General features: G+C 34.5%; 1 protein-coding gene across 8 annotated transcripts in view; it reads left to right on the plus strand.

The window, feature by feature from the left end:
- LOC129907536 (protein hu-li tai shao) overlaps positions 1-26,104 on the plus strand; it is a 229,736-nt gene that overhangs the window by 123,366 nt on the left and 80,266 nt on the right. For all 8 annotated transcript variants that reach the window (XM_055983813.1, XM_055983812.1, XM_055983817.1 and 5 more), the window contains 3 exons: positions 11,063-11,354; positions 11,409-11,528; positions 11,586-11,657. In XM_055983813.1, coding sequence (XP_055839788.1) covers positions 11,063-11,354; positions 11,409-11,528; positions 11,586-11,657 — 484 coding nt within the window. The remainder of the gene's footprint in view (positions 1-11,062; positions 11,355-11,408; positions 11,529-11,585; positions 11,658-26,104) is intronic.

The raw sequence follows: 26,104 nt of genomic DNA on the forward strand, positions 1-26,104 counted from the left end.
CCAATCTATCCTGTACAAGCCCCCGACTATCTAAATAGAGGAATGCCTCAGGCGGAATATAGCCGCTTAAACACACACTCTTGAAGTATTCGTCGTTAGGGTAGTAAGCCCCAAAAATGTAGCTATTTGAAGAGGCCATCGCTCTTGAAACGTGGCCACGAACAAGCTTCAGCATAAAGTTATCAATTCTATTTATGTTGGCCCTATTGTATAAAACCTCATTGGAATAGTAATGCGTGTAATCAGATTCGGGTGTTCTGTGCAGACCAAGGCAACGTCTAAGACACTGCCTCTCAAACACCCGAAACTTTTCCATTTGAGATGGAGCAACGTTGAACCACACAGGGCATCCATAGACAATCATCGGCCGTATGAGGGCCATGTAGCAAATCACCTTAACCCTGGTGTCAAGCCGACTGCTATAAAACAGCCGTTTCGTCAGGGCAAAAGCTCCCCTAGCCCTGGCCAGAGCAGCATCCATATGTCTATTGAAATATAGATATTGATCTAGCCAGATGCCAAGGTACTTTACTACACTTTTACTCGGCAGTGGATGTCCGTGTGGTCCAGCGATCGCCAGCTTTCGCCAGTTCCTTCGCGTATCCCCTGAGGCTTTAGCCAAGGGAGTCCTAAATAGAATCGTTTCTGATTTCTGAAAGTTAATTTTCAACTTCCAGTCATCACAATATCGCTGAATTTTGTCAAAGTCACGTTGCAAGAGAATTCTGATGACCTCAACTTTTGGAGCTGTTCTGTACGCAATTAGATCGTCGGCATATGCAATTGCCTGAGTTAGACTTCCTATCAGATCGCTGGTGTAAATACTAAAGAGAATCGGTGAGTTCACCGCTCCCTGTTGAAGACCATTTTTGATATTAAAAACTCCAGTAGAAGTTACATTGCCACTTTTGACAACAAACGTTCTACCATTGAGCATGTCATAAAGCATATATAAAAGTGGTTTACTTATACCAAGTCTTGTTAATTTAAGATAGAGACCTTCTAACCAAACGGTGTCGAAAGCTTTTTCCAAATCAACAAGACAGGCACCCGTGCACTGTTTTTTAGATTTGTTCCACTGAATATCAGATACAAGTTTAGACGCGGCATGAATAGTATCATGTCCTGCCTTAAACCCGAATTGATTATCCGGTATGATATTGTTGTCCTCAGCCCACTGAGACAGAGCCCTATTGATAACTTTTTCAAATACCTTGCTAATACTTGGAAGGAGACTTATCGACCGGAGATTTGCCGGATTGGAGTTGTCCTTTCCCTTTTTCGGTAGAGGATGTACCACTGCTGTTTTCCAACGCTTTGGATAATATGCATTATTCAGAGCGTTGTTGAACAGAGTGGCAAAAATGTCAATAGCTTCTTGCGGTAGATGTCGTAGTACAATATTGGATATACCATCGACTCCTGCTGACTTCTTTTTCTTTAATGAATCGAAGATGAGCTTGAGCTCTACCTTCGTAACTAACAGGGTGTTAGCCCCAGCATGCTCGGCGATGATGGCGTTTGCCAAGTGCTCTTCATTAAACCCGGTAAAACCGCGATTCTCAGATCGCCATTGCGTAATATCATTACGTAGATAAAAGTGATGAAGGAGGGCCCTGTTTTCCAGGTCATGGTTCGGGTTAATGCTAGCATTAACCTTGTACACTTGCTGGAAGGCAGCACCCACCGCCTCCACTTTCTCTTGCGGATCTTCGATTATAAAGAGGTCGTCGTTCAAGATGGCTTCCCCTGGATTTATGCCTGCGGTCAGAAGTACGTCTCTGTTTTCCACAGTTCTCTGGAGCTTAAGACACGGAAGCTCGTTTTGATCATTCCGTCTAAAAATTTTATTAATCTGCGGAAACATACTTGGATCGCTAGAATTAACGGCCCGAATTTTTTTGTCCCAGAACAGATTAATAGACAACCTATAATTTTCTTTGATCAACTGGTTGATGTTTTTGATCGACGACTTCAGTGTTCTAATCTCCAGATCGTGTGGGTCGGTAAATCGCCGGTATAAACGTTTAAGTCTTGTCAATAGTCCGCTTTTTTGTCTGTGGAGTGCGTCAATAGTCGCGTTTCGGTAAACGTTATTTTGGTCACGTTCTTTGTATTTAGGTATCGTTCTGTTCATCGTTTGTAGGATGGTATCGTCCATCTGTTGGAGATAACCATCGATCTCACTGTTCGACAGATTTCTGTCGTTTGGAGGGGCTATGTTATTCGAACGCAGTTCTCTTGCTAAGGCGTTGGTGAAGCGTGGCCAGGGCATCTTACTGTAGTTGTAAGAATGCTCCGGTACATACTCCTCCAATTCCACAAGCTCGTTCGGAAGCTGTATTGCGGCGGCGAGTCCGCAGTGGTCGCTGTCGTACTCAATTGTACGAAGGCAGTTTCTTGGGTGTTGGCCCACAGAGTCTGTTATTGTCAGTCTTGAGTCTAGAAGCAATAAATCCAGAAAAGAACCGCTTCTTGGAAACGATGGCCTTTCAGTAGCCAGCAGATCAACCCTATATTCAATATTGTTTTGACTCATCCAATTATACAGATGATTACCTCGCTGATTCTGTATTTGATTTCCCCAATCTTGGTGTTTGGCGTTCAGATCACCGGCCATGAGGATAAAGTTTTCCTCCAAATTCAGTCGTAGGACTTGAAAAAGTTTTTCGAGTTCTGCCGTAAAGTCAGTTGGTTGAGGTGCTTCTGGCGCATAAGCTGCGACTGCATACACCCGCCTTCCATGCTGGAGAGGGATGCATACAATGCACACCTCAAGCGTTCGAAATTTTCGCACTTCACTATTGTATATTACCTTATAACTAATGCCTTTACGTATGAAGATTGCAACACCGCCCCCTTGAGTGGAGTCGGGCCGGTCTCTTCTTACGATATTGTAATTAATATTTGTCAGTTTATGTTTCTGGTTTAGCTTAGTTTCGCTAGCCATAAACACATCGGGACATAGATCTTTCAACAACTGGAAAAGGTTAGCTCTACGTTCGACCCTAATCAGTGAATTTACATTCACAGCTAGGATCCTAAGGGGCCTCTCTGACAGCGCGCCCATTACGACCTAAGTTGCGTTAAGCTAGGCAGTTGAGTGTAGATATGATCTACCCTCACTGTCTGCTCCCTTATCTGGCTTTGAAGCCCTGTTAACTGTGCTTGAATGCTCAGTAACAAGGTCAAAACCTCTGATTCTGCCGCCGGTGCTTTAGGCACGGAGGCCTGTTGGACAATATAATAGCGCGTTTACCACTTGCGCTATTATGGTTATAAAACAAGAGCAGAAAAATGAAATCATTAAGACTTTAAAACAAATAAAGTGCAATTTAAAACATTAAATAAGCTTACATACGTATGAAAATAGCATAGTTATGAAAAAATACTGGTTAAAATAAAAAAAAATATAGAAGTAAGAAACAGTATAAATACTAATACAAGGGTGTATGAATGTAGGTTGTAGGTGGACAAAAGCAAAAAAAAAACACTCAATTTAGAGGAATAGAACATGAAAAAAAAATTATCTTACGAACTATGTAATATATTTTTACAAAATTGCACAGAATAAACACAAATTTACCATCAAATACTAATTAGGGACATAGATATTCACTTATTCAGCGAATCTAATAGTTTAGATAAATTAAAATTCACAAAAAAATGATAAAAATGAAAAAAAATTGGAGAGCACAATCGTAAACACAAACTAGTTAAATGGGACCAGTGTTGCCAGTGAAAGTTAAAAGTAAACTGATGTTACTAACTAAAATACTACTGAAATCTTACAAAAATGTGTTAAGAACCTTATTTCGAATTCCAAACAACCAAAAATTCAATCTGCAGTCGAAACAATATGCATTGAAAAAAAAATTGCTACTTTTCCGGAAGGTTCCGGAAGATTTGATCTTTTCAAATCTCTTTTTGAGACGGATTCACATACATTTTCACACACACTACAATATACAATAGCAAAACGTCAAACCAAACTATAATTTGAGACAAGACCAGAGCCTTTATTGGATATAGAAATTTAAAACATGAATTCATTTCAAAATAGTAAAAAATATTTGTTTGATCTGTCACTAGAATACACATAAATTTACAAAAAAAAAATACTACTAATTGAATTTCCTAAATAGCCAAAATGTATCGAATTTTAGTAGTTTGTGCTCCACATATCAACCGAACCGAGTGAACCGATTTTTTTTGTATTTGAAAAGTTTTACACATTACAGAATACTAGGAAAGGCGGAACGAAGTCCGCCGGGTCAGCTAGTTATCTCAAATAATCTCAAGGGTGACTTCTAAGCTGGGGGATAAAGAAAAGAATGCTGCCTGAGGTAGAGCTCGAACCCACACCTCCAGGTTAGCAGTCAAGCACTACATCCACTGCACCATTGTCACCCGCAAATCAAATAAAAATTTGACTACGTCACGTTCCGTGTCCGCTCTAGTTAGTAGAATGGTTTAAAGTGTTTGAAAATCAGAAAAAGTTAGACGAGGATTTAGAACTAAACGAGTGCTCTTACTAGAGTAGGCTTTATTGCTTAAACGAGCGCTGACTGAAAATTTGCGCCAATAGCTTAAAGAAAAGCTATAGGACAGGATTATACCTTTGTGTAAGCACATAAATGGGTTTGACTTTAACAAGAAAATGAAAATTTTTCCTTCCAAATAACTTTTTACTCATTTGGTACCACATATTTGATGTGAAAAAAATGTGCCCAAACATTTTTGGCCAGGTCTTAGACTAAAATACAGCACTGTGCAACAATGTAAATTCCATGTTTTTATTAAAGTGCACTATTACACGATGCTAAGTCGCGCACTAAAAGGAAAAATCCATCGAGTCAAAATATTCTGCAGGTGCAGGGTGAAATGTACACAAATGAGCAAAAAAACGAAATCAAATAAATTCTTATGTTAAAAACAAGATTTGCAATGTGTAAAATATTTTTTCTTCAAAGTCTCATGGTCTCATTTTAAAGCTTGAATTTTTACTTTGAATTGTTGGTAAAAACAATAATACACATTATTGTTAGCGCTATCTGTCAATAAATTGCACTTCATTTTTTTTTAATGTAAAATTTTCCAGATACTCTGTTTCAATTTCAGTCTTTTTTTTTATTAAGATATCTGCCTTATCTGTGAAAAAAAAAAAAATTTTTGTCCGTGGGTAGGTGTAGAAATCTTCAAAAGATTCTATGAGGACCGGAAAACGCGTGCTCATAGATATGTGGGACTCTTAACCTCTAAAACCACCTGCTCCTCCCGATTGCAACTAAGTTCAGATGTAACTTATCTAGCAATTTATCTTTCTCGAAGTTAAGTTACGTGTTGTAGGTAACTTTCCGGTGAAAGTTCCTACTGATGATATTTAGAAGTAGCTAAATAACATTTTTGTTTTAAATTAAATCATTAAAGTAATGGTTTAAATTTTTGTTATCAAAAAAAGTACTTTATAGGAAATTAAACAAATAAAATCTATAAACAATTTATATTAATCAATGTCGATATTTTGAAATAAAGGAATTAAATTGAAAATTTTCACTGTACCAAATCGGAAGGTTTAGTCCTTCGCAAACGTCGTACTAAGTTTGTCTCGTCGAGAATTTCTAGTATTGTTCTATTTGTATGTTCGACTAACCGTTTTCTATGCTTATGGGCAAACGTTTTTATTTCTTCGCGAACCGTGGAGATTCCAAGATCCCTGTGTAGATCTTCGTTTCTTATATACCACGGCGCATTTACAAATGATCTTAATAATTTATTTTCAAAAGTTTGTAATCTATTTATATTTGTATCGCGCGTACAACCCCAGAGTTGAATATCTTATGTCCAGACAGGCTTAAGTGCTAGCTTGTAAACTAATAATGTTTTTTCAATACTAAGTCTACAATGTTGTTCGAGCAACCAGTACATTTCTCTTAATTTCATATTTAACTAATCACATTTATTTTTAACATGCGGTTTCCATTTTAATTTGGCGTCGAGAGTCATCCCGAGATATTTTCCCTCATTTGCAAAAAATTATACGTAAAATCCACGTGGACTGACTTAAATTCGTTAAGCGCTATTCGCCATATTTGTGTCCATTCATTGACATTATTAAGAGCATTTTGCAATTTACTTGTCAATTCAATTAATTGTTTTGCTTACTGCAAGTATTGCGGTATCGTAAGTAAAAGTTGCTTCAATTGTGTTTTCAGTAGAAGGTACAGAATGGGACCTAAAACACTACCTTGTGGTACCCCAGTCACTATTTCCCTAAAGTCTGAGTAATCATTTCCGTGCCTAAAGCGGAAAATTCTGTTCTCTAGATATTTTCTAAGAATGGTTAAGAGTCCTTCAGGTAGGACTTGTCTTAACTTGAATTTGAGACCCTCGTGCCATAGTTTATCAAAAGCTTGAGACACATCTAAAAAGACCGCTGAACAAATTTTCTTTTCTTCAAGAGCTTTCTCAATGACATCGGTTATTCTATGCATTTGATCAATCGTCGAGTGCTTGCTTCTAAAACCGAATTGGTGTACAGGTATAAGACCTTTTTCTTCTATTATTGGCTGAAGACGCTGCAAAAATATTCTCTCAAAATTGATTTGGAATATATTCTAATCTTTAAGTGGCATTCATTTATAAAGCAGGTTTATTAAACCTTTCCGTGGGAGCATTTTAACAATTTCTGCAGTAATTAATTCGTATCCTTGTGCTTTTTTTGACTTCAGCTTCTGGATTTCTTGGTTTAATTCGGCGAGCGTAACATTTCTTGTTATGAAGCTTTCACTTGACGTTATATACATATTTATACTATCATTCAATGCTTGCCCATTGAATGGTTTGAATGTTTCCTCTAGGTAATCAGCGAAAACGTTTGCTTTTTCTTTGTCGCTTCTTGCCCATTCATTTTGGGCTTTCATATTTGGAGGTGCTGAAAGCTTAGGTTTTTTCGTGGCTCTTATAGCTTTCCATAGATAGTAGTTAGATTCTTTACCTGCCGTCAAATTTTCAAGATAATTTCTAGCTTCGCGGTTCTTAAAATCTCATATCATTTTTTTTAAGCAAATTACTGAGGTGATTTAAATCAGCTTTGTGTTTAGGAGCACAAGCACAAGAGGTTTTCGCTTTTCTTTAAATACCTCTTTTATTTCTCGCGGATATTCAGTATCTTTAAAGCCTGATATTTCTCTTTGGTAAGGGGTATTGTTCCATGCGGCTTTTTGAACGATGTGCACCGCTTCCTCAAGCTCAAAAGGCGTTTGTAGTGACACCCTTAACTCAACATTATCCGAGATATCTTTCTTGAAGCCTTTCCTGTTAGTTTTACCGTTTGTTACTCAGGTGGTATTTCAATTTTAACAAGACTTTCGCTCATAGTGAGAATAACGGGAGAGTGACTATAAAGAAATCAATCAGGTCAGGTATTTTCGAGGTATCTGCCGGCCAATAAGTGGGTTTCCCAGTAGAATGAAAGTCACAATTATTCTGTATACCGGCGTCGTATAACTCTCGGCCCCTTTGAGATATGCATCTAGAGCCCCAAAACGTTAAAATCGCCACCAATGATTAACGCTGGTCTAAGTGATTTTAGTAAGTTTGAAAATTCATTTGTATCGATATTGTACCGCGGAGGGCAGTATATTGATGAGATATTCAATTCATCATGTTTAGTTTTAACCTGCACACTTAGTAAACATTAGACTTTTACAAAAGTTTTAAACAAATTCATTTTATGGCACAGTTTTTGAAAAATTTATTTTTAAAATCAAAATTTTGAAAAAAAGAAATTTGAAAAAAAAAATTTCGAACTAATTTTTTTCAAAATTGTTTGTTATTAAGTACTAATTTAGTTTTTAATTTTGGCATTCCACGTAATAATTTTAAGGTTTTCCATCATGTTTTCTTGTATAACGTTGGGGTCGAATAAAATCTTCAATTTTAGCTAGCCTATCACATATTCTATTATTAAGTTTGACCTGGGGGTCAATTCCCGATCTGTGAAAATGTGAAGTGATAAGTTTTATCACGTTTTCATAATAAATTCGATTCTTGATTTGTGAAAAAAATAAAACAAATGTCAAAATCTTTTCACATGATAAATTTATTTATCACAACCCAATATTCTTGTGAAAACAAATAAACAAATAAAAAACACAATTAAAAATTTTAACTACACTCGGATTCGAACCTAGGCCGGTAGAGTAAAAGGCAACCGCCTTACTCACTAGGCTAATTTGAATTTGTTTATTATGAAAACTTTTGTTCATATGAGCTATTTTCCTCAAAAATGAAAGTTTTTTCATTTAGTACTTTTTAGTACACATTGAGTTTGAGAATCGCATAAAGGGTTGCCTGTGAAGTGATAAAATGAAAAAACGTTTTGAAAATTGAAATGATATAATTTTTATCACTTCACAGTTTCACAGATCGGGAATTGACCCCCTGATCCTCAAATTTTGACAGGTTCAGGATAATTTATTACGGGTGTGGCTGCCACTTCGACGCATGAGTTTACACTATTTTTCTCTGTAGAATCGGTACTGGGTCTTTATGTATTTGCCCTTTTAGGTGTCTTAGAAATTGGGTTTTCTGTTTGCTTCGTTGGTTTTCTTTGTGCGTGAGTTTTTTCTCTGCGTTTCTGTAGCTCTTTGGCTACTTCACAGCCTCTATAGCTTCCCGTGTGACTTCCATTGCACTTCGCTGGACTTTTGCTATTTCCGATACAGTCTGCAGTTAAATGTTTCACACACCTAGGTTCTTCTTTGCAATAGGTTTGCGTGTGGTTGAAACCTTGACAGCGTTTAGACTGAGGTACTTGCTTTGTACAGTTTCTTAGAGGTTCGATCTTAACAACGAGGTTAAGGATTGTTTTAATTTTGTAGATTTCCTCTAGTTTTTCTGTTTTATCAAACGTGAGTATAAATAGTGGGAGGCCATGTTGTACCACGACTGTTTCTTTATCTTTTTGTTGTTTTTCCTTCTTGTAGATATTTTCAGCATTTAAAATATTGTAATTTTGTTCTTTAAGATCACTGATGACATCATTTTTTTGGCATGAGGAGTGTAAGCCCCTCGCCACGACGCGTAGTCTTTCCGATTTGTTTTCGTATGTATCACTCTACTTTTTCTTCGTTTAGTCTTCGCGAAAGGAGACGATAGTTATCGGAGCCTTTTACACAAACTTTCCACTTGTTGTTATTAAGCGAGATAACTTTAAAATTCGTCGGCGGTAACGCCTGTAAAATAGTTTGTAATTTATTGAACTCCATTAATCGGTAGCGGTGGCCTTATTTTAACAGGTTTTTCATTGTTATTTTTATCGTTTTGTTTATTTACTTCTACATTCGCTTCTTCCGTTTCGGAAGAGGATGCATCACCAGAGGGTGAGGAAAAAGCTTTACGTTTTTGGTACATCTTTTTGAGAATCGTTTCGTTTCGTGAATATCCACTTGCTGTGGAGTTTCTTTTGATTCTATATCTGTTTTAGTTTATTTAAACATATCATTTTCTTTGCGAAGAAGATCGATTTCTTGCTGTGCTTTCTTTAAGGCTTCATTTTCATTTTTCAGAAATGTTATTTCTTCTTTCAACTCTTGATAGAGATGCAATGTTTCGTCGAGCCTTTGACGAAGATCTTTATTGTCTTTTACAAGACTTTCTACTTTCTCTGAGTCTTCTTTTGCACGCTCTGGCGGTTTGGGTGGACTCTTTTGCCCGGATGCTTTGGGTGGACTCTTTTGCCCGGATGCATTCGATTTTGGTGGTGGTGATCGAGTTATCATGCGTTTTCTTGAAAACGGATTTATCAAGCGTTCGAATTGGAATAATTGGCTCTCCCCAGAATCCTTAGAGCCGACCTCCGAAGAGGGTGGATTTTCCAGAAAATCTGAATTGCCACCTGGGGTATTATATTTTCTGTTTTATTCATTCCATATTTTTGTATACGTCATTCTCAGTATACGGAGGCATGCCTACCTCGGGTATATTCTTTCTTGCAAATTGCACTTCATTTTTTTTGAAATGGTAAATTTTCCAGATACTCTCTGTTTCAATTACAGTCTTTTTTTTCTTTACATACTTCATTTATATATCGTCGGCGTAAAGCAAAATTGTTCTAAATCCACTTTTTACCGAAAATGAGTTAATGATGCAGTTTTACTAATTTGAGGGTGCTCTTTCCGAATTTGAAAATCCTTTTTGTCAAAAAAAATTTCATTCCGCAGATAATATGGTTTAATGGGACATTGAACAATAAAAGCAGGGAAGTAGCCTTTTGAAAATTAGCCCGACTATTCTTGGTTGTTCTAAGTCCCATCATATTTTGTTCTAAGTCCATTTTTTATTTAAGGAAAAAACGTACTTGTATAAGAATTGTTCTATGTCCAATATGGGGTTTTTAGTTTCAAAAAATATTTAAAAATAGTATGCACCTACTAATGAGGTAAACTTGAATATTTTATTCAAGAAAAAGAACAAACTATAAAAAACATAACTTGAATGGCAAACGAGACGATATGTTGATTGGATCTTTATAAAGTGAGCGGATTTTTAAGTTCTTAGTGTGACTTTAAGCGTTTGTTTCAAGTTTTTCAATGGTATTATTAACATTCACGTATGTGTGTATTACATCCTGATCACTTATCGTTTTTACGGAACGCAAAGTTTAATTCCATTTTTTTTTCCTAAGTGTAGAAATCATGACTTCGGAGACATAGTATTCAAGTTAACTTATTGGCCTAGATCAAGAAATATGTCAAGCTGGGCATGGTAATTGTCGACATTAAATAAAGCAGTGAGATTCTGCAAAAACTGTATTAACTGCGTCAGATGAGAACATGAGAAGACTAAATCGAGTAATCGATTTTTTTTACAGCTGAATTGCTGCGATACCTAAGCCTTAGCAATTTTTTGAGTGTTACACAGTCACACTCGGACTACTCAAGCCTGTCTGAAGTATAATTTTTCACTGCAGGCTTTTTATTAGTTTTATTAGTTGTTGAAATTTAAGAATTGTTATTTTGAGTATTTTTTTTTTTTACTAAAAAAATGTTTTTGTTAGATTAAAGATAATCGTCGTGCAGATAAAATATCGGCTGGTCCACAATCCCATATCTTGGAAGGTGTTACATGGGATGAGGCGAATCGCATCAAAGATGCAACTGTCTCTTCGGCTGGTGATCATGTTGTCTTAATGGGCGCAGCATCTAAAGGAATTATTCAACGTGGTTTTCAACACAATGCCACTGTCTACAAGGCACCATACGCAAAGAACCCGTTCGACAATGTTACAGACGATGAACTCAATGAATATAAAAGAACTGTAGAAAAGAAGAAGAATATTCATGGTGAATGTAAGTTTGATTCTAACCAATTTATACATAATTTTATTTTAATATTGTTTCTAGATACCGACACTGATTTCTCAGAATCAGAGGCTCTTAGTTCGCTCCAGACTTCTGGTGCGCAACAGCAAAATTCTTCGAAAATTGCCGTTGTTAGCCAATCTGAAAATGAAGATGCATCAGGTAATGATTTATCAAATATGTACTCGAAATAAGTTAAAAACTGTGTTTGTATTCCAGATCACCAAGTTATAAGAATAGAAACAAAGCAAGCGCCAGTCCCGAGCCAACCCGAAATAGTATTAAGTGATGGTAAGTTTCATACTAAAACTGCTTTTTTCAGGATATATTTTAATTCTTAATCCGCCCTATCGGCAATCTCCCGTGAGAAATTTCCCTGGGAGTAGATTTTCTCTCCCGGAAATTTTTCTCCATATCGAGAATCTCCATCGGAATTTCGTTTTCGGGAGAGAAATACAGCCAACTTAGCAAAACAAAAAATCCTTCGAACATATTTTTTCGAACATATTTTTTCGAACATTTTGACAGCTCCAATTTTGATTGTATTTAGTACACAAAGAATAAAGTAAAACAGTTAAAATATTTAAGAGTGCAATATTCATAATTTATTTCGTAAGTAGTGTTGATTGTTTGGTATTTATTCATCATTTTTTTAAGCTATTGCATAGATTTTAACGCAGGCCTGGGATGGGGTGCTAGCCAAAAAATATAGTAACGAAAAATGTAACGAAAAGTTATTACGCCGCACACATGGATGGTTCACTAAACGTGTATGGTATGTGTGTACATGGTACGAATGTACAATTTTACGAAGCTTGCATGTATCGAGACGAACGAGAGCAAGCAAGCGCTGTTTGTGTGAATGGTTTCTTTGTCTGCTTTTACATGAAGACGCAAGAGTCAAGATTCAATGAAGAGTAAGGGAGAAAGAAAGTTCGAAAAAGAGGGATGGAAGATTTTTTACCCTGTGAGTCTCCGGTCGAAAATTTTGAGACTCATTTTGACGTCTCTCTTTGATCTTGTTCTTTTTTTTGCTGTTTTGCTTTAATTGATTTCGTCGGTGGCAGAGTTCGCTTCGTCGGATGTATATTAGGTGTGTTTTTTATTACAACCGGTCTTAACTAGACAAAAAAAACGCAGTCTGGGCTAAGCAATTTACATGTTAAATACAACAACACCTTAGCCCCTTGGGCTTAGTTGTTTAGCCCGGAGATTTCTCTGGGCTTAACTTTTTGAACAGTTTTAAATCTGTGCTACCAAACTAATTTTTTCATAAATTGTTTAGAATTTGTTTAAAAACGTGAAAACTCACGTTTGGAAGGACAAAATGTATTGAAATAGTTTTGCTAGCATACATTTTTGTATCTCTTTGTAAAACATACATGAAAAATACAAGAAAATGACGAAAGCGAAAAATATGACAATTCTAAATTTTTGTTGTGTCTGCTGTTTTCGGAACATTCAATATACAGTGCTGCCAAGATTTCAGGTTAAGCCCCGAGGCGTTTTTTTTTGTCCAGTTAAGACCGGTGGTAATAAAAAACACACCTATTATTTGGGTGTATACTAACTTTTATTAATTTATTTAAATGTTTTTGTTGCACATAGAGCCCCCTGATGTTGTTTTTTGTATATTTTGGTGCTTTTTTAAAATAAAAATAGATACGAAAACGAGAACAAGATAAAATAAAAAAAATAGCTGTCAAATTTGCGTCTTATAAAAATTACTACGTGTAGAAGCGCGCGACTTACCGAAGGGAAAATCAAAAGGAAATTCGAATATAATTTCTGCGCCTTGCGTCTTCATGTAAAAGTCTGTCGTGTAATAGTACGCGCCTCACAGAATGATTATCAAAAGAAAATTAGAAAAAAGAGTCAAGCCTCTTGAGGCTTCATGTAATAGCTGACATTGTGTGTATGCATGTTTTCAAATGTGACCTTGTTGTTGTAGGTGTATGAATTGATAGGTGGATACAAAATCAGATCATTGGTTTTGTGTAGGGTAGGTAAACAATTTATAGTTGCATAAGTTGACAAAAAATGCAAAGCAATAGCTTAACCGCGGCAGTCCTCGAGTGCCACAAGTCTTTTTTTTTGTTAATTACTTGCCCAGAGTTCGCGGTGGAGCTGAAATTCTCTTTTCTAAAATTCAACAGGGCTTTTTGTTTCTGTTGCGTCTTTAGAGTTAAGTTGGACATGAGATTAGCTGTGTTATACAACTGGAAGAGTAACTTATGGTTACATTCAATTGCAAAGAGTCGATACCCAGTTTTAAAAACCTAGTTACTTACTCTTCCTCCAGCAAAATTTTGCATTTGTTTTTTGTGGGGTCCACTCGAAATAAATAAATAATAATAATAAAATAAAATTTTTTACAGATTATTTTCAAAGAAAAACACTGACATTTTTGTTTCAGAAGATCTGTTCCCTATCAAATCAGAGATAGAAATACTTCGGGGGAAAAACTTCATTGCCGATAGGTATTTTTATAGGGGAAATTTTTCCTAGGAAGTTTTTCCTTTAAAAAATTATTGCCGATACCGATTTTTCGGATTAGAGACATTTTTCCAGGGAAACTTAATTGCCGATTAATTGCTGAATGTGTTACATATATACACTGCCGCTCATCTGAATAGGTTCAACTTTTAATTCATCTTACTTTTAGCCTCACTTCCTATATCCTGAAATGACACACCTTTTTTATGTACGTAATAAAAGAACATATATTTATAATTAGTTATGGATAAAAAAAAATTGTCTAGGACCTACCGTTGCTAGAACAAATGTATTTATAAAAACAAGCATATTTTTTGGCTCATCTGAATAGGTTCAAAAGCAAAAATGTTAATAAACGATGAGCTGCATGTGTCAGTTTGACTCAAAATTATGTCACAATATGGGCGGATAGATGTAATGATAAGAACAGCATGATTTCGTGTTTAAAATAAAACTAAAAACGGCAAACGGGTTATTAAAAGTGATAAACATTGGAGAAGAACAAAACTTCAAACAAACTACCACTTTACAAACCACAAATTGAAACTCGCCTCCAATAGTACAAACAAAAACCTGTTGCAGATCGAAGGTTTTGTAGAAAAATAGCTTCGCAGTTATGTAGACTCCTTAAAATAATGCTTCTCTCTACGAAGGTCATAAAAAAAGGAATTATAACCCTCAGGCCTACGGACAAAATTTTGAGAAAAACGAGAAATTGGGAAAATTTCTGCATACTTTGTGAGGTCCAAACAACTTTTTTCTTACATAATTTTGAGAAATTGAAGTGGAAAACGCATTTTATTTATATCAATTCACAGGTAATGAATAAAATTAGAACGTTCTCTAAGCGGATTTTTCATCGTTATAAATAATCATTTATTGAAAAACATCAAATTTGATGTTTTTTTTAATGCATTTTTGAATGTGAAGTTATATGACAAAATCAATTACATATGCATAACTTTCCCCAAATGACAAAAAAAAATCAACAAAAACTACTTACCTATTACTGCAAAATAACACAATTTATAAAACTCTATATTTTTCATTACCAAATAGCAGTAACTTTTTGTTAAGGGCTGTTTTGAGTTCATCGATTTACCACCCGGGTTTTTTTTTGAAGACATCTATTTTTTTTTTGTTGGAAGTTGGAACATAAACAAGTTGGAAGTAAGAAGATACAAAAAAGATGGAGTATGGCGATTAAGAATATGGAATGCGACATATTAGATACAGACATGGATGTATGTACATTAAGTAGATTTTTATATGGAAATGGTGTTTGTGCACGAAAACTGGTTTGGATTTTGGAATACCTATTATATTTTCATAAAAGAGTGGAGTGTTTACTGTTTAAGCATAGTACGCTGCTGATGCGAAACTAAATTTTTAAACGGTCTCCACGAGGACAACGAAATGCTTATTATACAAATTGCAAAACATAAATAAAAAAGCAAACACGCATCTCAGAAAGGCATGCAATGACAAAATGTACAACAAAAACAAACAAAAAAACTCACACATAAAACTCGGCACATAATAAGACTGTGTAACATTCAAAATATACGCGAGCGGAGTACTATCACCTTTTGTAGAACTTGTCGCACTGATTACGAAACGGTATTTAAAAAGTCCCTAACACCCCCAAAATCTGGAGTTAGGGACAAAAAACGGTTTTTTGGACCTTAGCCAACAGGAAAAATTCTATCTTCGTCAAATTTTTACGAATTTTTTTATAGTTTCTGATAGAAAATAATTATACCTTTTCAACAATGTATAAAACATGTGATTCAGTTTAACCACCTAGAATTTATAAGCTGTCAAAGTTCAAAAAAAATTTTCGTCATTTGCCCAAATTCGACATCAATTTAAAGTTTGTTTTCAAAACAACATGCTGTTTTAAAAAATATATTCTTAAATAATATTCATTTCCAAATAAAACGAGGTACATATTTCTTATGAAAATCAGTTCAAAATTGGCTTAGAAAAAAAAATTACGATTTCAACCCAGGCACAGAAATTCGAAGGTTTGGGCATCGAACAAAAATGTTATTTTGGCACGTAGTACGATAACTTGGGCACCAGGATTTTATAACGGTTTTTTGTAGAGAATTTCAATACAATCATTTTTAACTATGGGAGGGGTTTATCTCCCCCCTTTAGCCCTTTAACTGCCAAGCTTTTAAGTACCGTTATATTTCGTATTAATTGTCGCACGAAAACATACGACATGGCAGCCAAAGCCTTAGGAGGGAGGGGCAATTTTCTTAAAAAATCATTAAAATAAAACCATTTCCGAAAGGCAGAACTGTACATTTAATTTTAATTTTTTAATCAATATATTTAAACCAATTTTTTTTGAAATAATCGATTTCAAAGTTAAAAATAGGCGAACAATTTTTTTTAAAAACTCATTAATTACTATTTTTGTCCAGACTTTAAATTTTAACATAAAATTGACTCATGCTGAAAACTGCCTCAATTGATTCCTAATAGAGCAGTGAAAACTATATGTTTCTTTGCCTTCTAGGTTTTGAGAAAATTGAAAAATAAAAAAAAATTATTTGAAAAATGATAAATCTGATTAAATTATTTTTCAATTTTCTCAAAACCTAGGAGGCATAGAAACATATACATATGGGTAAAAATTTGACGAAGCTAGAATTTTTTCAATGGGTGAAGGTCCAAAAAACCGTTTTTTGCCCCTAACTCCAGATTTTAGGGGTGCTAGGCACTTTTTAAACACAGTTGCGTAATCATTGCGACAAGCTCTACAAAACGTGATAGGTCTCCGCTCGCGTATATTTTGAAACCTGATTTCTGTAACACAGTGTAATTAATGTCCTGGGCAAAAAAGAAGTGGAGACTTTTCAATTTCGCTGTGACGAACAGCGTACTGCAGAACGAAAAGTTGAACGCAATTTTTCGTTATTTCGTTGTGTCATTTTTGTATGGGATTTTTCGTTTCGGATCAGCAGCGAACTAGGCTTTAGGTATTTATTTTGAAATGAAAAAGAAAACTTGTTTTCATGTTGTTGTTGACATTTGAGTTGTTTGTGTTTTGTGTATCAGAGAAATTTGATGCATTATATAATAATTATAATTGCTCAGTGGAAAAGTAGGTAGAGAAGGATTGAAGAAGGATTGTTTTCCATGTTATTGTTGTTCATGTTTGAGAAAATTATTGTCTGGGTAGGTATGTAGCTAGCGAACGAACTAGTTTAATAGACTAGTTCATTTTGGTGAAATAAATTCACATACTTCGTTCAATTATGTTCACGATTAGATTAGATTAGAGGAAGTTTAAACTTTTAATACTTTCCCATGTTTTTTTAGACCATAAGCTCATGAGGCTTGGTTCGTTTTAATCTCCGAACATGGTTTCTTGTATTCAGGACGGACACCATTTCAGAATTGGTATGACTTTGCAGTCGCTGATTATGCGATACAGCGTATTTTTTAACAACTTTTGTAACCGTTTCTATTTGTAAGTCACGATGTAGATCGCTATTTCTTATGTACCAAGGTACATTAACTATTCCACGAAGGACTTTGTTTTGGAATTTTTGGATGATTTCGGTATTTGTTTTCTTTGTACAGCCCCATAATTGGATACCATAGGTCCAAACAGGCTTTAGTACTTGATTATACAGCATTATTTTGTTTTGGGTTGATAAATCAGAGTTGTTACCAAGTAACCAGTACATTTTTCTATATTTCAAGTTTAGTTCTTCTCTTTTCTTTTTGATGTGCTCTTTTCACTTTAGCTTTGCATCCAAAGTCATTCCAAGGTATTTGGCCGTGTTGGCGTAAGGTACAGCTTGATTATCATTGAATATTGGAATATTGTTTATCTTTTTATTTGTAAAGTTTATATGTGAAGATTTTGTTTCATTGAGTTTGATACGCCATTTTTCGGTCCAATCTCTGACTGTGTCGACGGCATTTTGCAGTTTTACTGCTGCCTTAGAGACACATTTGTCGGGTACCAAAATTGCGGTATCATCTGCAAAAGTAGCGATTATGGTGTGATTACCAACTGGGATATCCCTTGTGTATAGTAAATACAGGGTAGGACCTAGGACACTTCCTTGTGGTACACCGGCTTCTATTTTCTTCAGTTCCGAATATTCTTGATCGTACCTTACTCTAAACAATCGGTCTGAGATGTACGATTTTAATATTTCATAGTACTGTCTGGGAAGATCCCTTTGCAGTTTGTACTCAAGTCCCTCATGCCAAACCTTGTCAAAGGCTTGAGCAACATCTAAGAAAATAGCTGAACATACTTGATTTCTTCTAATGCTTTTTCTATTACATCCATTATTCTATGAACTTGGTCTATCGTGGAATGTTTATTTCTAAAGCCAAAGCCAAAAACTTTTGCCATAATTGGTATAAGCGATATTGGTCTGTAAGACGTCACTTCTGTAGGTGGCTTACCTTGCTTGGGTATGACAATAACTTCAGCAATTTTCCAATGGTGTGGGACATACCGTTGCTTAAGGCATGCATTTATTATATATTGGAGTTTTATGAAGGCTTTCAGAGGCATTTCTTTCATAACCTGGTGATTTTTTATTTGATAGTTGATGTAAACACATACAAATCAAATGATGTTTGTATTGTTAGTTCAAGATATAGTGAACCATCAGCAATGCCGTCTTCACCATAAGGACACACGGGGCCCGTGCCCAGTGCCCCATTTTCAGGAGGGCCCCGAAGGAACGAACATTTCTGTCACACATTTATTCGCAAAACATTTTTGTCGGGGAGACCATCTACCAAAAAATTTTAGTTTTTATATGGCAACCAAACAATCAAAAAAAGTTTTTTCTACACCTATACGTAAAATATATGTTTTCAAAATGAAAACAAGTTATGTGGCGTTGTATGCGGACAAAATTTTAAATCGAAACGAACAAACCCAAATTCAATTTTCTAAAAAATAAGACAATAATCATCCCTATTACCGAAGACGCAGATGTTCTCTTCCATTATCTACATTCTTCAATGGTTGGCAGTTGGCACCCCAAACATTTCTTCACTTTGAATTGCGAATTGTTCTCGTATTTGATGATTGACAAATAGACCGGGCGGCCACCGCAGAAACGTTCAACTCATCGAGCTAAAGAAAATTTCAAATAGGAAGTGAAAGAGGCCTATTAGTAGTTACGAAAACCACAGGTCTTCCCGTCCGCATCCGGCACGATTGGCGTGATAAAGTGCATTGTGCATCTCATAGAGTTAAAAGACGATATTGGTATCCAATTAAAGGTGATATTGTCAGCTATCAAAATTCATAGGTCTTCCGGGTGAAAGTCTGACAGTTTTGTCATACAGCCTGTTTTAAGATTAGAAGCACTAAACATGATCTTTTGGCTAAATTCGTGTTTTTGGTAGTGTTCGTGGACGAGTTAAGGAGTTTTGTTGGTATCAAATCAACTAAGTACTTTCCTGACATAGAAGTTTTTTACGCAATTTGTTGATAGTTTTTATTTTATACATACAAAGTATTTTTAAAATTATTAAAATATATGCGAAAATTATGATGCAAATTTTGTTAATACAGACATTAAAGGATCAGTGATGTCAAAATAAAGGTAATAACATACTCTTTCAAAATTTAGAGGTCTGTCGGATCAAATCTTGACATTTCACCCTCCAACCTGGGGAAACGTTAGAAGTATAAAACGCTCCTAACCTTAAATTAGACTGCATGACCTAACCTCCAATTTCTGGCTTGGAAGACCTCTGGTTTTCAAAAGGAGACATTATTAGCTTTAACTTGAATTTAAATTCGCCTTTTAATTCGATAAGTTGTAGTTTTGCATATACTTTTGGTCTTTATCGTGCCAGGATGCGGACTTCCCATTTGAAATTTTCTTTAGCTCGATGGGTTGAACGTTTCTGCAGTGGCCGCCCGCTCTAAAATAAAATTCATTAAATAACTTTAAAAAAATTGATTTTCAAAAAAAAATTTAACGTTTTTTAAAAATCCAAAAATAAAAGATTTCTTAATTGTGTCCCCTAGATTCAAAAACAATCTATTCCACTTTTTCTTTTATTGGGTTATTTATAAAAAACGTTCCTAAGGACTTTGCCCCGCTTTATTAAAAAAACAACTTCTGAATCGAATTAAAAATTTATTTTTGATTTTAAACTGACTATGCTTTCCTTTGTAACCCAACGCGTTCCTAAAGTATTTAACAATTCATTTTGGAATAGAGTTGTTTTGAAAGTCATGCATAGGAATAGTTTAGTTTTGAAACTTAGCAATAAAATTATTTTGCTTTAAATCAGGAATAGTGTTGTTTTGACTCTCAAAGAATATGGAATAGGGTGAGTAAAAAAAGTGGAAATTCGTTTTTTTTGATTTGGTACCTCAAAAACTCGATTGCTAGACACCTCTAGAATATACTCACAAAATATGAGCTCTTTATCTTAATGGGAAGGTCCTCCGCTTTTCAATTTTCCATTTTTACATCAAGCTTCTACAAAAAATAAAATAATTTTTTTATTAATTAACTTTTTAGCCAATTTTTTTACATATTCTTGTAGAAAATTGAACGCTCTACAAAAAAGGTCTTATTAACTTTTTTTATTAATCTAATAATCCAGTCAAATAAGGGTTTAACCTCGGAAAGAATGTTAGTAGAATTTTTTTTTGCTCAATATCTTCCTTTTGCCATTCTATAGCATATCTCAGAAGTCTAGAACAATCTCATGTCCGCTTGTCGCGATTTCAAGGTCAAATCGCGAAATGGAGATTTTCAAAATTATCAAAAATAGGCTATGGTATTATATACACATATGATACATGCTTTCAAGGTATTTTTTAATGCTGATTCCAAAAAATCTAAAATCAAGACAATCTGACGTCTCTGGAAACAGTTATACCTGTTTTTCATCTTTCAACCCATATTATTATAACAGTTGCTAACTTACTACCGAAAAACCCTTAAAAGTAAGGGTAGCGGAATCATATTTTGCATAAGGGTTTTCATATCCATTATCATTAAGTATCAAAACAATGCAATGCAAAAAAACATTTATATCTATGACAAAATGGTATTTTTTGAGAAAAGGGGAAATTTTGGGATGTGCACTAAAAAACATCCTGGTACAATCTTCGAATTAGTGCTAATAGGCTAATTTTTTTGTTTCTATCTTTGTTTGGCAACCCAAAACAAAATAATGCTGTATAATCAAGTACTAAAGCCTGTTTGGACCTATGGTATCCAATTATGGGGCTGTACAAAGAAAACAAATACCGAAATCATCCAAAAATTCCAAAACAAAGTCCTTCGTGGAATAGTTAATGCACCTTGGTACATAAGAAATAGCGATCTACATCGTGACTTACAAATAGAAACGGTTACAGAAGTTGTTAAAAAATACGCTGTATCGCATAATCAGCGACTGCAAAGTCATACCAATTCTGAAATGGTGTCCGTCTTGAAAACAAGAAACCATGTTCGGAGATTAAGAAGAACCAAGCCTCATGAGCTTATGGTCTAAAAAAACATGGGAAAGTATTAAAAGTTTAAACTTCCCCCAAAGTGATTTTACAAAGTTAAGAAAGAAAAATCTGATGTCGATCTCTCAAGATTGGTCCTGATAAAGAGGTGGTTTTAGTGGTTAAGAGTCCCACACTACTTGGTGTCGAATACTGCCAAGTGTCTTTTGAAGATTTCCTCCCGTCAAAAAAAAAAAAAAAATCTTTGTTTGGATATTCTATAACTTATGTCAAAAATCTAAAAAAATCTCATGTCCGCAAGTTCTAACTTTCCAGGTTAAACTAAGTTAGGTGCAGATTTAAAAAAAATAATAAGAAAACTTTAGATTCTTATATGTATACCAACATAACCCATATCATTTCAACGTATTTTTTAACGCTGATTCCAACAAAACCCACAAACAAATCAATATGACCATCCCTGAAAAGTAATGTACCTTATTCATGTTGATCTGACACAAATATCTGAAGAGTAGTTTTTCATTTTTTTCAAATCTGCACCTTATTTTCAAACCAAGAAATTTAGGACTTGCGGACATGAGATTTTTTTTAGATTTTTGAGGGTAGTTAAAGAATATCCAAACAAAGATTAAAATGAAAAAATTAGCCTATTAGCACTTATTCCTAAGATGAACAAGAGTCTTCTTTAGTGCATATCCTAAAATTTGCCCCTCCATCAAAAAATACCATTATTTCGTAGGTATATATATATTTTTAATGGATTGTTTTGATTTTTAATAATGATGGATTCTAAAATCTTCATGCAAAATTTGGTTCATCTACAATAACTTTTAAGGGTTTTTCGGCAGTAAGTTCGCAACTGTTATAATAATATGAGTTGGCAGATGAAAAACAGGTATAACTTTCTCCAGAGACGTCAGATTGTCTTGATTTTAGATTTTTTGGAATCGGCATTAAAAAATATCTTGAAATCATGTATCATATGTGTATATAATACCAAAGCCTATTTTTGCTAATTTTGAAAATCTCCATTTCGCGATTTGACCTTGAAATCGCGACAAGCGGACATGAGATTTTTCTAGACTTTTGAGATATGTTATAGAATGGCAAAAGGAAGATATTGAGCAAAAAAAATTTCTACTAACATTCATTCCGAGATTTACCCCTTTTTTCTCCTTATTTTACTGTATTATAACCATTTGAAAGATATTAGAGGTCAAAGTTAAACAAAAATATAAAAACTTTTTTTTCTTTTCAAAATTTTCTACTTCACTGAAAAGTCATTATTATTAAATTAGTAAGATGGATTATTGTAAGGGCTTAAATGTTCTACAAAAAGTCCTTGGCATCAAATTGGTTGCTTTAACCGTTTAGAAGATATTCGCATTCAAACCAATGCCCACTGATTTCAATAGTTTTCTTATGGTCCCTATGATTTTCGATTTTTTTGACCCACCCTAATATGGAATACATTCGTTTTGATGCCAACCATAATATTTCTATAATGTATAACTCTGGAACAAGTTGGATTTGAAAGTGTTCAACCACATTCAAAGAAAGAGGTTGAAAAATTGATATAAACTGCGTTTCTAACTCATTTTTCGCAAAAAGTGGAATAGATTGTTTTTGATTCTAGAGGACACAATTTTAATATCCGTATAAACCGTTTTCATTGAAATCGGTTGAGTAGTTTACAATCAGAAATCGGTTCTATAGCTAAATAGCCATAGTACTAGTAGGTTAATAAGGATCCAAAAAATATTTTTCTTATTTAAAAAGTGTGGCCTTTACTGCAGCATTACAAGTTTTTTTTTTTTTCAAAGCAAAATCGTTAGCCGTTTTTGAGAAAATTGCAATAACTTTATATTGGTGATATCCGTTAAAAAGGAGACATTAAAATTTAAAAAAATTGCTCTTGGAAATCACGTACAAATCGTCTGTATCGAGTTTTAAGCAAATCTATCAATCTGTTTGAGCTCTTTTTTTCAACTTATAACGGATACGGGGTATAATTTATTGGCAGTATAAAAAATACAATTATTGGCAGTGACATAGATTGATGTCCCAAACCCCATGTACGTATTATTGGCACCCCCCTGCCACAAGGTACATACTTTGTATGGAACGATATATTAGCACCCCTTTTTAACTAGCCATTGCCTTTTAGCCAACTTATTTTACTTTCCAAAAGGACCCCAAATTCTTATGTGCCCAAGAGCCTCAGGCTAGTTAAAGACGGCCCTGACCATCAGAGTATTTTATCTCTTGTAAGGCTAGAAATTCTTATATCGTGGTGATTCATAGCATGCTAACTAAAATAATCTTGGTCTTGCAGGCTTCAGCCCTGCACTTCAGGAGTAATGTGCCAAAAAGAGCGTGTAGTTTAGGTCGAGACAAGAAAAAAAATCGTATGGGAGGGGGGTATATTCCTCCCCCCCCCTATTTGAGCGGGGAGGGGCAATTTAAAAAAATTGACTTATTTTGGAAAAAAATATATCAAAAATCAACGGTTATACTTACAATTACGCGCTATACCTCTTTGTAAAACCAAAACCATAGTCTTTTACAAAAATTTTAAACAACGCCATTTTGACAAGACAAGACAAGATATTTTTGAATCTGGTTTTAGATTAAGAGCGTCGAATTTTAAAAACTAAATTAATACTTAACTACATAAAATTTTGAAAAAAAATTAGTTTGAAATTTTTTTTCAAAATTTTGACTTAAAAAATTAATTTTTCAAAAACTGTGCCATAAAAAAGCGTTATTTAAAATTTTTGTAAAAGACTAAGGTTTTGGCTTTACGAAAAGTTATAGCGTTATTGTAAGTATAACCGTTGATTTTTAATATTTTTTTTTCCAAAATAAGTCAATTTTTTTTAAAATTCCCCTCCCCACAAACAAGGGGGAATAGACCCTCCCCTCCCATACGATTTTTTTTTTGTCTCGACCCAACCTACACGCTCAAGCTTTTTAGCACATTACTCCTGAAATACCCTGTATATGACCTTGAGAGTGTAAAAAATAATTTTAAAAGAAGTTGGTCTTTTAAACAATTTAGATTACCCATTGGGAAGATAAAAAAAAAAAAAATTGCCAGCCTGCCAGACCAACTTAAAGGTGTGCAGTAGAGTGACCGCAAGAAATCGATTTTCGAAATTTGGTCGGGGGAACCCCATAAAATGTTCCGCCTTTGCGGATAACTCTAAATGGTGCCGACACTCGCTCAAAGTATCAAAAATCTCTGTTTTTCGAAGAAAATTAGCTCTAGCTCCCAAACAGATCGGGTTATTTTCACTTTTTATATATTAAATTAAAGGTAGTGTTGCTACACATAATTCAGATGCTTAATTTGTTTAGTTTTACTAAAAAAGAAAAATTTTGTCATCAATCTAAATTTTCAGTACTTACCTCAAAAAGAGCTGAAGTGCAAACTCGATTTAAAATGAAACTTTTTTTTTAAATTGTTTTATTTAAAAAAAAAACTAAACATTTAACAGAATTCTAAGGCCGTGTATGAATTGCGTCAATTAAAAATTTTTGACACTATTGAGGTGAACAAACAAATTTCAGCTGTATGGCTTTGGCTTATTGTTTAATATTTTTCTCTGCATCTTTTCTGCCATGAAACTCTTTAATAAAAAAAAAAACAAAACAAAACCATCTGCAAAAAAATTTAACCAGGTCCCAGAGCCCAATAAATTTTAACAGCTGAAAATTTTTTATTCACCTCAATAGTGTCAAAAATTTTACACTATGTTAACTATTTCACGCAATTCACACACGGCTTAAAAAAACAAAAAAAATAACATCGTGTTACATTTCTTATATGTACATAATTAATGAAGTAAATACTAAAAAAATTTAATCAAGAGATTTACAAAGTAGTTTTGGAAGCATCAGGATACAATTTTCGGCACTCACTGACTACTTGAAGTACATATTGTTTTTGTTCCTCATCTTTAGTTAAAAGGTAATTAATTTGTCATGTCATTAACGACTTTAAGTGATTGCACTTTTTTAAAGCCTTCTTTAAAATGCGGGTTTTCGGGCCAAAGATTTGGAGGTTCTTTGAGAAAACTTGTCTCTATTTTCAATCAGCTGATTTGGAATTACTATTCTGTTGGTTTCCGTTTCACTGGTTTTCAAAATTATGTTGGCCGTTTCTGATTTTTCGCCATCTGGTAAAGTTAGATCAAAGAACGCCAGACCTACCAGCTCTGAACTCAAATACCATAAATGGTTTGAGAATTTAGCAAGAGCCTTCTCTGAAATGTCTTTGTCTATCTTGCGGTATTCAATGCAATTACGCAAAAGATCAAGATCTTGTTTAGGAGCCAGATAAGCTCTTGGGGCATTAAACCAAGCAAAAGTTTTTTCTTGTTGAATGTAAGTTTGATTTTGAAACTACAAAGTCAATTGGATTTTGCCCTAGTGCTTCTATTGTAGCTATAATTATGCGAGAAGCATTTCTATCAGATGCCTTACATCGGTCCAATAACATAGAAAGTTTCATTGTTAATAGCTCTTTAACCCCACGACTATACCTCATACTTTTGCTACCCGAGGGCCCAGAGATAGAGAAACATCCATTCTTTCCCAATCCGCAGAATAAAACAGTTAAAAAAAAGTTTAGTTTTAAATTGAGTTTGCACTTCAGCTCTTTTTGAGGTAAGTACTGAAAATTTAGATTGATGACAAAATTTTTCTTTTTTAGTAAAACTAAACAAATTAAGCATCTGAATTATGTGTAGCAACACTA

This window comes from Episyrphus balteatus, chromosome 1, assembly GCF_945859705.1.
Source record: "Episyrphus balteatus chromosome 1, idEpiBalt1.1, whole genome shotgun sequence".
NCBI lineage: Eukaryota > Metazoa > Arthropoda > Insecta > Diptera > Syrphidae > Episyrphus > Episyrphus balteatus.